Here is a 13,068-nt window from a genome sequence, read left to right on the forward strand (position 1 = left end):
ATTTCCTCTTTGGAGCGATACGGCGGCTCTCGCGTTACTCATTAATTATGTTTTCTGGGATCCCCTCTCTGCCCCTCCCCCTCCGTGTTGACTGACAGCCCGGCTGCCTCCTGGCCCAGCCTGCCTTGGAGCAGGGGAGTGGGGAACTGAATAGGCTAATAAATGGCGAAGGAGGGGTTGGTCACACCCCGTCCTATTGTACCAGCGCTGTCACGCCTGACCCTTAACCAAACACACACACCAGTCACACACACACTTTGATGGGTAACAATGTGCGCACACAACCTTGAACGTAGTCACACACACACACACACACACACACACACACACACACACACACACACACGCGCACACACACACCTTCACATCACCTCTGTCAGCTCTGACCCCATACCAAATACCCAGGCTCCCCCCTGTATCCAAGGTGACCAAAATGAGGCCCCAGCTATCACCATAGCAACCGCGGAACAATGAGCTCCAAGGAGACGGAATGGCTTGAGCAAAGGGCAGGCTATTCTCTGGAGATGGAGGGAGGGATGGCGGCCGAGGTGGGGAGAGGAGAGGACGAGGGGTGATGGGAATGGTGTTAGGACACATCTTTAACCATGTCACAAAGAGGGAGCCTCCCTGGGAAACAAGGCGGTGCTGATCTAACCCCGCTGCACGTCTCTGCTCAACTCCGCTCCGATCAGCTCACTCTCACAACAATCTGACTTTTTTATATCAACTTTCTCGTCACATCCGCACAAAGTATGAGGGGAGGCCGGGAGAAAAGCCAGAAAAGCCAAAAGCAGAGACATTTAAAACATTACGTAATCTCCTGTTCCTTTCTCTAGGACAAGACGAGACATCTGTCAAACAAAATATCTTTATTCTGCTACACCGACTAACTCAGGACTGACAGCACTAACTTCCACATCCCCTACAATTAGCTGGGCAGTTGTTTAACTAATTGGATTGCTGACACCAACATCCTGAAGCTTTGACTTTACTCGCAGTGGAAGACACTTTTATCAGTTCTCCATCTGTCTTCCCCTTGGAGGAACAAGGGCGTTAACACAGATGTCTCACCCTCTTTCAGCTGTCTATATCCAGAAACACAGGTAGGGAGGTGAAGGAGGGTGAGATTGCCGAGGGGCCAAACGCATCACAACAACACTCTGCCAATACAGTCTCCATAGAAACTATTGAAAAAGACGAAAGAATGAGTGGAACAACAAACCTTCCCAAATAATTGGCTCCCTCTGTAATGATTCCAATGATTTATTTATCACATATCCATCTTTGATCAGATTTATGCCAGTGTCTCATGCCAAAGTGTCTGGCAGTAAAAGCAACTTCTGTTAGAGGTCTCTTCTAGCAGCACACTCTGAACCACAATCAAAGATGTTTTAACAATTAACTCAGGAGAAAGAGTTGAGCAGGGGGAGGGGAGGAAAGAGAGAGGACATAAAATGGGTAAAACGAGTGTTGCGGAAGTGTGGAGGGCTATCCAGCACCAGTCTGTTAGCTTGTTCATGTGAAAACTCTTTGTTAGCAATGAATGGCCGCCTCTCTTTTACAACAGCTTTATGAAGTGGAACCTGGACATATCCCCTCTGCTCACTCACACACACACACACACACACACACACACACACACACACACACACACACACACACACACACACACACACACACACACACACACACACACACACACACACACACACACTGTACTTTTTGTTCTGTTGCACAAACACACGAACACAGAGCAATAATTTGATGTTTTCCACTGTTTTATACCATTGCAATTGAATATATTTGGTTGTAGAACATTAACTTTTGTTACAGACTAAAAACTCAATCATAGTGATCATTAGTTGCAACCCTGGCACACATGAACATAGCAGCCATAAAGTGACCTAATCTACAAGTCAGAAGTAATCCCTGTCTGTGGGCCTAATGAAGGTGTCAGGGGGAGGGAGCAATAATGGTGTGTGGCTATGCGTTACGGATTAATGGACACACACATACACACACACACAAAGATTGGTGTTGGAGGATTTAACCGAGGTAGACAAAGAGGATTTAAGGAGTGGCAATGCTTCTTTAGGCAAAGTCAAATCAAAGAGTATCAGACTTTGTACAAATATCCCTCGATTGCTCTTTCTCTATCCCTGGACTTATTCAGATGGAAATTATATAAAGTGTTGACACACTCAAAGAGCAAGCAGAGAGGAGTAATATAACTATAGGGTGTGTGTCTGCCATCAATTTCTGGCCTATGCCGTTGTCCCGCTTAAAGCATCTGACCTTCTGTGGCCTGTAAATATCGGGAAAGGTCTCTGGGATAATGTATTGGACAGAGGAATGCTATAACTTTCACAGACTATAATGATTTGCCCCGTTCTTTGACAGTATTGTGTGTCTCTGTGTCTGGCTGGGACACTCTTGACTTCATGGGAACTGTCTGCATCTCCAGGTCTGGTCTGGGCTGGGGTTGACCTATTACTCTTCTATTCTACAAGCCACAATCCGTTGCTGGTAATATCCACTCCACTAACACCAGCACCAACAACACCCCCTCCAGCCATCGGCTTGATCTCCACATGAAAGGGTCCGCAAGCTCATTACCACAGCCTGGGGCTCACCACGGCCTCCAGTCCCCAGGCCCGTTATAAGCCAGAGAGGATGGAGAAATGCAGCCAGGAGGGAAGAGGAATAGAGAAAGAGAGCATATAGGGCTTGCCATCTAGGCAGCCAGGTGTTAAAGATACAGATAAGACGCAGGGGGGGGAAGTAAAAAAAAAAAAAAGCGTGAGGAAAGGGAAGCGATAAGAAAGGTATAGGACAACGTAGATGACAGAGAGGAAGTGAAGTACAGTAAAAGGGGCAGGGGGGTTGATAGAAGGGAAATGGGGAAAGCTGAAAGAGGGAGGAGGCTTTCCTCCTATCTCTGAGCCGTGTTTCATCATCCATAGGGCCCCGGTGTCACATTTAGGCCTCCGCTAGCAGAGTCCAGCTTTGAAGTGATAATGGAGCTTTTGGCTAATGCTCCACTGCAGGTGCCCCTGGCTCTCTCTCTCCCTCTCTGTATCCCAGCGCAGCCACATAGATGAGAGGAGATGAGAATCCTTTCAAAGTCTACAGATGAGGCCAATCTTTCTTCTCCCTGCCTCTTTTTCTTTCTCTCGCTTTATCTGCCAACCCCACTTACTCTATCCCCACACTATTTATTGCTTCCCAGGCACCGACTGTCACTTTCAGGTCCTTCTATTGCCCTCTAACTCATTTTACCCGCTTTCCACTCCTCTCATTCTCCGTCTATTTACTTGATTGAATTGCAGTGCTACACTGGATTTGGGTGGAAGGGATTTTCAACTACCCTGAAAAAACAATTTAAAGTTTACAAGGGAACTTTCCAAGCTGCATAAAAAAATAAATCAAATGTGAAATAGGATATCCATGGCATGAAATTATTACAAAAGATGCTTGATATTCCTCTCGTGCCAAACAATTTATCTTTCACTGCTCTTCTCTCTTTCTTCCTTTGTGCTTTCCAACTGTACCCCTGTCTGTGACTCCCTCCTTCTCAATCAATAAGGCCTCGCTCCTCATCGCTCCCTCTGAGGTGTCAGATTGGTGTGACTGCAGACCCTGCTACAGTTACAATGCACAACAGGTAAACACACACACACACACACACACACACACACACACACACACACACACACACACACACACACACACACACACACACACACACACACACATAGATCTAGCTGCTTCTCAGATGTAACACTCATTTCTTTTTACTGGGTGGGGCAGGTGTGTGCATAGTTGAAACAGCGGGGAAGGGGAATCGATTCCATCCCCCAGCGATTTCCTGTTCTACTGTACAAAGCTAAGAAGGAAAGACACCCCCTGCACAGAGAAGCAACTGTTTCTCACCAAAACATATCTCCACAGTGGGCATACACATACGCTCTGGGCTAATGAGATCACCGCTTCATGCTGTGATGCCAGCAGGAAAGTATTGTGAGAGGGAGCAAATATTGGAAACAGATAGGCATTTGTACTGGAATTTACTTTTTCCTCTTTGCTGTGCTCACCGGCGCTACGCAGCTCAAAATGTATTTTTACTGGAATGTGGGCAGCCCACTTACTAAAGCAGACAAGTGTCTTTTGTTTAGTGAGAAAGTCGGATGTCTGAGGAGAGAGTGCAGAGGAGAGGCACAGGATAGACGGTCTTGGTTGGACTCAACATTTTAAACTGTTGAATGCATATTTAATCTTTATTTTCCAGGTGCTGCGCCTGTTTGTCTTTTTCCACATACTGAGTATGTTTATATGCACACAAAACTAATTACTGTGAAGAATCGAATGTGGGTAAACAGGTTGATTTAAATGTGTTTATGACTCAGAGTAACAGTTGTTTGTTTGAAAGTGAGTATTCTATTCATCCCTGTTGCTTCTTTATATATTTGATCTTTTATCTTGTGTGTTTGTATCTTCAATTGTAAGGCGCAACTGATGACAACAAAAACATTTCCCCTTGGGGATTAATAAAGTATATATTCATTCATTCATTCATTCATACAGTCTAGGGTGTCTGGTGTTCAACAAAAATGTTGTGAGTGGATTTTGTTGGTGTTTAATGTTTTTAATGAATTATTAGCAGAGAACCTTAATGCATCTTACTTTAGATTTGATGAATTATAGGTTGATTTTTCTATATATAATATATTGTAGCAGCAATATCAGCTGTGAATTATACAAAATCTATGAAAATCTTGACACATTTAACCAATTCAAATAATAGATGATGGTACGCACACTTAAAAGTACCATATATTTTTTATTATTAAAGTTGAATTTTTTTATTCTAATACTTGAGGCAGAAGTTGAAGTTGCAATCGTGATACCTAAATATAAAAATACAAAACCAGTATGCTGATGCATTGGAGAGTTAATTAGCTAGACCTCAGATGTACATTTTATGAATAAAGTCATATACCGTTGTTTTTTTTTATCCTATCTTTAATATCAAAAGGATTACCTGGTTACCTAATATGTATAAAGATGATTTTATTAAAACTGCAATGCATCTAAATGCACTCTCTCTCTATATATATATATATATATAATACATGGAAGCTTCCACAGCACAACCACAGTCCACAACTGCTAATTAGCAGCTCTATTGGAGCTGCAGGAGGGAGGTGGTGTGCTCAAGCGCACATCAACAGCAGTTGCAGAAAGACAAAGATTCCTCTATAGCTGAGATTCAAACCGGCAAACCTGTTGTCACAAGTTTGCGTCTTTCACCATCAGCCTGCAACATCTTAACCTCATTAACCTCCAGGCGCACAAGGCGTCGGTCGTCTTTAAATAGTGAAACGCTCAGACACAAAGTTTTCAAGTTTAGCTGCTATGTGCAGCCTGTAGAGTCTCATAACCAAAATGCCTTTAGGTGTGCTAAGTATAAAGCCCTAAGAATGGACCTGCTCACCACAGACAGAGAGGAGACAGAGGCCACAGTTCACACACACTTATACAAACACATAGAAATGCAGCCACGGGGAAGAGGAAGGAGTTCAACCTAAGTCTCTCCTTCCAGAGGATAAAGGGATGCGTCTCAAGCCTATAATTACATATGCACACACACACAACTAAAAATCCAAAAATCTCTTTCCATCCGATGCACCACACTTTTCCCAAGCAATTGGATCAGTTCTCGTTCAGAAAATATTCTTTTTGAACCATTTCACCTCAGAAAAGGTTAAGAGCCAGAGTCCAAAACCATTGGTTGCTACTGCAGTAGCAAATCAGCAGGAGGTGGGCAAATATGTGTGCAACAGCATTTGTGTGTGTGTGTGTGTGTGTGTGTGTGTGTGTGTGTGTGTGTGTGTGTGTGTGTGTGTGTGTGTGTGTGTGTGTGTGTGTGTGTGTGTGTGTGTGTGTGGAGGCATAATTTGCCTTGCAGTTTGTTTGTTTGTTCTTCTTAAATGTCAGAGACAGAGCCCGAGGCCGCAGGATAGGGCTGAAACAACCATTTACAGTACGCGTGTGGGTTTGCCGGGCATGTGTGTTCGGCAACACATACTCATGTGTGGGTAGATTGCTTCTTCCTGCTTTTGAAAGGAGGGGTTTCGATCCCCCTCTCCGCTTCCCGCTCAAGAGTGGAGTGTTTGGGTCTGCTTGGGTCACTTCCAAAGCTGACATCCAGAGTCTCAAGTCAAGACCCTAACAGCTCATAACAAGAGATTTTACACAGACACTAACGTCTTTACTGCTAAGCTCCTCACACACGACACTTGCACCTGATGATCCAGAACAGATATTGTTGATCGAAGCCCCAGATCTTGAACAGAACCTTAATGAGATGGACAGATGCCCTGAGTGAAGGAAACACCCATAGCAGGGAGATTGCACTCTATTACGCCTGTGATGAATGAGCTGGATTTTTCATTCTGATGGCTACATTCATACGCCATGCTGCTTAGGTGCACACACACACACACACACACACACATACACACACACACACACACACACACCTACACACACACACACACACACACACACACACACACACACAAAATCTGGACAACCCAACGAGCGCTATATGGCTTGTTATTCCTGGCTGGAATTGCAGCATTCCACAAGCCCCTGCTTGGAGATTCCAAGGAGTGTGTGTGTGTGTGTGTGTGTGTGTGTGTGTGTGTGTGTGTGTGTGTGTGTGTGTGTGTGTGTGTGTGAGGACATGGGGGCAGCCTTTTCCTCCCGTGTGTCAGTTCCAATCTGTACCAGGCAAAGCCAGCCATCATAGAGGCAACGTGTCGGCAGTGGCACAGAGAGGAGGAGGAGGAGGAGGAGGAGGAGGAGGAGGCCTCCTTCGGCAGCTCTGCGAGTGAAATCCCTATGTGTGTATACTCATGACGGATCTAGACCACACTGTGATGTCTTATTCATGCCGTATCAATTCATAATGACCAGACCAGTCCCCAATGTTAAGACGTACATGCACACACACACACATGTGTATGATTGTGGACAGTCATCACAGAAGAACTTGTGTGTGTGCGTGCATGTTAGCTTGTACGAATATTTAGAGCACAAGGGGTTGTATGGGTGAGTATGTAGAGCAGTGTGTACCAGACGCTGGACACACACACACACACACACACACACACACACACACACACACACACACACACACACAAAACAGCACTGATGTCCCAGCGCTTTAGTGTGAATATTTAACAAGCTTCAATCCATCTGTTCAATTATTTATGAGGAAGGACACAGAATCGTTAGTAAATATAAACACCGCTGTTTCTCTCCTGCTTTCGTCGCAACTTTGCTCCTGTCTTTTGCACTTCTGACCATCTCGCTCTCGTCTTTGACTTTCTTCTTCTTCTGTCTCTTTTTTTTTTTTTTCTTTCTCTCCCGTTCCCTTTGTGCTGTGGTTGTGAATATTTCAGATGGCAAAGTGGTTTTTAAATTACCCCCTTTTGGCTTCCGCTCTCCTCACATGGTTTGGTCTGCATTTCTCTCTCACACACGGTCCGACTCGTAAAGAAAACAGCGACAAGCCATAAAAGCCACTTTTACCAGCTGACAAGGACACGGCCAGGAAGAGGGACAGGGACAAGGAGGGCCTGCTGGTATTTTTCGATTGTCCATCAGGTCAGATATTTCAGACCCATGAAAAAAAAACCTCTAGCCCTGCATTTAGAATGTTAAAGAGTCTGTTAGACCAAATTAGGAAAAGCTTTCACGCCAAATACCTTTTTTATTCATCCAGGTTTTGAAAACCTGCCTCTGCATTCTCCCCCAGGATACAGAGGGATTTTAATTGGGGGCGTCTCAAAGTAACTACAAAATGTAAAATTCAGCTTCCCTGTTACTCTCAATAATGCACAGACATCAATGTGAAACATTTTGAGTTCTGCCAAAGAAAAAACATTTTCATTTTGGGCGATCCAACCCTTTAAGTTGCCAGTTTTTTCTGATGCATGCAGGTATTTCGCTAAAGTCAACTTTACTCAGTAAAGTCTCTCTCAGTGTTAACTTAGTGTCAGACAAACCCCAGTCAAGAAATCAGGATGTCGGCCATCGCTGGCACAGAAACCTACTGATGAAGACGGGTTGCTATGGGGACTGCTGCCAAGTGGGGGCCCAAGCGGTCCTCTGAGGGAGAGAGAGAGACCTAGCACGTCGAAGGAGGTCATTCATAAGCAGAGACAAAGAGAAGGAAACGACAAGACCAGCTTGGGCCATTAACAGCCTGCCAAACAGACATGCATGCACACACACACACACACACACACACACACACACACACACACACACACACACACACACACACACACACACACACACACACACACTGCACAGTATTATACAAACACTTAAAAGAAGTCACAAAGAGAAAAAAAACATTAGCGTCAAGTTGTTCAGCCAATCATACTCAAAAAGTAAAAAGTTGAAAGAGTTAATTTGCTGGCTTTGTAGCACAAAACGTTTTGCAACACCAGAGAGAGTTTACAAGTCTATCAATGTGCAGCAAACGCAACGGGGAAAATACAAGGTATTGGATGGTAACGAAGTCAAAACAAGTAGGAAAACTAAAACAGAGCGATGATTTATAGATTTAATGATAGTGCACATTATTTATTCTAGACCTCCTTCCTACAAACACGTCTTTCTTCTCAGCCTGAACTACCGTTCCCTAAGCATCAAGCGATCAACAAACAGAAAACACAGCATCCCTCCAACACAAACACAGAACAGGCAGTTCCGCATCAACACATTGAAGCCGCTCTTTTATCTACAGTCAAAGCCATATAAAGAACGTAATCCCTTGTGTGTGCCTGCCATCCACACATTAGCACACAGAGATGTAATTATAGTGTTATTCTTTGTGTGTTTTCAGCCTAATTGGTGTTATTTACATTTTCCCTCTTTTTCGCTCTCTTGTGAGTGTGTGCATATGCATGTGTGTCAGCCAGTGTTTCAGCGTGTTTGTTTGGGGTTTGTGTATATCAGCATACCAGTAGTCAAGCATTAACACAAAAATTAAATATCTTAAAGAAGAGAACGAGAGATCCCCTCTCCAATCCTTTGCCGGGGTTTCCTCGGCTCCCCTGTAGTGCAGGTACTACCACACCCTTCCCTCCTCCATACCTCCCGGGGAGATACACAAGAGAGAACCTCTCTTAACCGTCCCCTCACCCGACCACGGGCATACTGCACGTTAGCCATTAATGAAAGCAACACCCTTTCAAACAAGCCTGTGTTGTTGCCAGCATTTGTTTGTGGCGGCAACAAGCAACACTGCAATTCAAAGAACGCAAATACCCCTTCTCCTCCACCTCCCTTAACCCCCCGTCCTGAGCGCAAACCAGATGCTATTCCCCGGGGCCAGCGATCAGGCTAACTGCTCTGCACTCCTCCAACTGCGCTCACCTATCCCTCTGTTTTCCTCCATCCCGCACTCCTTCCTTCCTCCTGCTCTCCCACTGCGAAAAGACACTAATTACAGACATGGATGAGTAGATTACAGATCTGAAGTGCAGTGGAAGTGGGATGAGGAGAAGTCAGGGGTGGTGGGCTGGGGGCAACAGGTCGTTAACAGTGATGAATGCAACTCTATTTTCACTGTTTTTGTTCACCGATGTTCTGCGCAGCACCTCTCACCTCTGCGCTGCCGTTCCCATGCCTACTCGATGATGCCATCCATCACCGGCAGCTTTAACTAACTCTAACTATCTCTAATCAATTCCAATTATCTCTCCTCTGCCCCTCATGCATCATTGTTACTGGTATCTCTCCGGTCTGGGAACAGACAGAGGAGCGGGGGTGTAGATAAGAAAGTAGACTCTCAGAAAGGAAAGCACAACACAAAACTCTGTAAAATATGTGTGCATTATTAGAATTTTCTGTTTTGTACATGAAACAAGACATACTCATTGAGGTTTGATATTTGGCGGAATTATTGCAAAGGTTAAAAAGTTATTACTTCTAAATTTAAAACACATATTTTCTCTATTAGTGTGTGTTAGTAGCTATTTTTCAATAAATGTTATAGCAAGAACACTTGCATTACTTATCTATCATCCCCTTGTAGTGGAAACTCATTACCCCGCTAGTGTAATGACTGCATGGGAGTAAATGAAAACTCCCCACAAATCAACAGTCCTCTGCTCATTTAACCAACAGCCTTTTATCAACCCGGCTAGCTTTTCCTCAAAAGTTTAATGAGAGTAACAATCTCATCTGCTTTCCCTCCCACCTCTATCCCCTACGTCCTTCTTTCTGTTTGTCCTCTCTGCGGGATGTCTATGACAAAAAGCCACTTTGTAATACAAAGCCTTTTCTCAAACCCTCACTCGAGCATGAGCAAAAAGAGAGAAAAAGAGGGGAGTCGAAAAGAAGCAGAGTAAGAGTGTAAAAAGCCTAGAAAAAGGGAAGCGGGGCAATTAATCCTGCGTCCAAGAGAAGAGAAACCATCTGGGTTAGCGCTCCACCTGAGGGCAGCGGGCTTTCACGTTAACCTCTCTTGTTAGGATCATAAAGGCAGACTCTAACAAGCCCTGGTGAGCACTTTGAGCAAGTGCAAAGACACACACACACACACACACGTGCATTAACATGCACGCGCACTCACGCAACCATAGACTCTTTTTCTCTTTGGCTCTCTCTCTGTCATCCTCATGCACGCGCACACACACACACAAATACGCACATGAAATAGCGCGCAATTCTTCCTCTGGGAGCTGAGAATCTTTTAAGTCTATTAAAAGCTGCAGGCGGGAGTGAGACAAGGCTGTAACCTAACCGCATCAGACTGGAACCAGAACCTACGGTGTGGCCCAGACACACCACTCTGGAGTTAAGAAACACATTAGGAAAAACCATTGTCTTGATCCCACACTGCTAGACCTCATTTTTAACAAGTAATAGAAATCTTCCACAAAGTACCAGCTGTCATTCAAACACAGGGACCAGAAAGATTGCATTATTTTAAGTTACGTGGCCCTGGATTGTACATTTCTTTAACTGCTAAAGAATGTATGGCATTTCCACACCTGAAAAGCTTTAAGATCCATTACGGTTTATTTTTATCCAGCCAAGGATGAAGTACAAATGAGTGTATACACAGACACATAGCGAATCGATTAAGCAATGTTAAACAAAGTCTCATTCCCCAGAACGTGGCAGAAAGGCCGGCGCTAGGTTTAGAATAATGAGCGTGAAGTTAGATTGGATGAAACAGGGGAGCTCTGTGAGCACAATCCTCTGGCTGTTGGCAGAGCCCACTGCTCCAGATGGACTAATCACGTTCGTTCAAGGCCATCCGCTGGTCTGGAAGGCCTCGGTCTGCTCTTTGTCTGCTCCAGCTAGACAACCGAGTGCTGCTCAGTGCAAGTGAGCCAGAAGCAGGATGGCCTTGTCCCCAAAGGACGATGCTTTGCCCTCAAGGTTGCTTTTGGCATAATGATAGGTGACGGGAGGAGACAGTTGTGAGGAAGTGACAGATAGATTCAAGATGGTGTTAAAAATCAAACACAAGATAAACAGATGGAGGGCTGAGGCCAGGATCATAGGTTGGTAGTACCACTTTGTGGATTGAAGGGAGGGAAATGATTTTTCCACGTCTCACTGTTTCATTATTCCCAGATGCTCCAGGTAATCTGAACTGGAATAATGGGAGCTGGAATGATCAGCTAGCAACAAGGACACTGATTATCCCGAAGAAAGAACGAAAAAAAACATTGAGCCTTGTTGCAGATGGGGATATGAATTTAGCATTACTGTGGGATTTTCTCACTGCATGGGGCACATGTGTGTAAGGATGTGTGGGTGTGAGACAGGACTGGATTGTCCTTAACAAGTGGAGATGATGACACATCTCAGTCCTATGATGGAGGTATACGAGTCCACTGGCAGAGTGAGCTTTGGGGACTTCTCCTGTGACATAAAACAACCTCATTAGGTAACACAGACATCCTTTCACCTTGAGCATAGTTCAAAGTCTAATGTGTCCCTCAGTTCTAGTCCCAATGTCACACCAACTCTCACCAGTGGATTTTCTCACAGACAGAGTACAGATGACTTGGCACGAAGGCCCAACGATGTGCAAACAACTCAGATTTCCACTCACAGTTCATTTTGTCTTACAGACAGCAAGTACAGTGGAAATCTCAGCGTACGCTTCACACACTTCACCTAATAAGTCTGAATGCTAATGAGACCTAATGACGTTCCAGCAAAGTGCAATTGAAGCATGACTGTTCTTTAATTGTGTTTTAACCAAACCGAAGCCAACATTCGTCAGACTTGTTGAGATCATGCTGTGCAGTATATCGTTTTAGCACATACGATCTCTGAGCAACGTCGGTGGCTTGCATAATAAAGAAAAGACAAAGAGAGGCGGCTTGTGCACTCACAGAAAAGAAAAGGCTGTGTGCTCAGTTGAAATAAAAAAGTTAATGTACTTACAGTCGAGATAGGGCAGGGTTCTTCTGAAACAGCAACTCAGGAAGCTGCTGCAGTTGATTACGGTTCAGACGCCTGGGGCAGGGAAAACATATGATCAACCAGTGAGTTTGTGTGTGTGTGTGTCTATGCATGCGTGCCCTTGTGTAGGCTGTGAATAATTTCTGCTAGCTGCCATAGAATCGGCTTAGCCACAGGCTATTGTGTTTCAGTGCGCTATTAATGTCACATAAATATCCAACTGAAAGTTCAGGGGAATTAAACTTCTAGTCAGAGACAGCGCCATAAATTATCTCTGCACAGTTAAATTACGACGCTGCGCCTCGTAGAATTCTGTGCTCTGCTGACTTTCCCAGAGTAACAGAATAGCAACATTCCCATTCAGACAAGTGAATTACATCCACCAGTTATATGAGCATGAAGAGATTGTATCTGGGGCGAACTATCAAAACAAGATGTTTCCAAATAAAATTAAGAGAAATGGATAAGCCTATTCAAGCCCAAGGAAGCACTGACAGGAATGGTGGTTGGCAACAGACTCCATGTCAAACAACTAAGGTCCAAGACTGGCAGGCTTTA

At 44.5% G+C, this 13,068-nt stretch overlaps 1 protein-coding gene across 1 annotated transcript in view; it reads right to left on the reverse strand.

The window, feature by feature from the left end:
• The window catches only part of slit1a (slit homolog 1a), a gene marked incomplete at its 5' end in the record, with an annotated part of 80,677 nt that overhangs the window by 53,378 nt on the left and 14,231 nt on the right, over positions 1-13,068 (reverse strand). Inside the window, one exon of the mRNA XM_079230272.1 lies at positions 12,493-12,564. Coding sequence (XP_079086398.1) covers positions 12,493-12,564 — 72 coding nt within the window. The remainder of the gene's footprint in view (positions 1-12,492; positions 12,565-13,068) is intronic.

Source organism: Taurulus bubalis (genome assembly GCF_910589615.1).
Source record: "Taurulus bubalis genome assembly, chromosome: 14".
NCBI lineage: Eukaryota > Metazoa > Chordata > Actinopteri > Perciformes > Cottidae > Taurulus > Taurulus bubalis.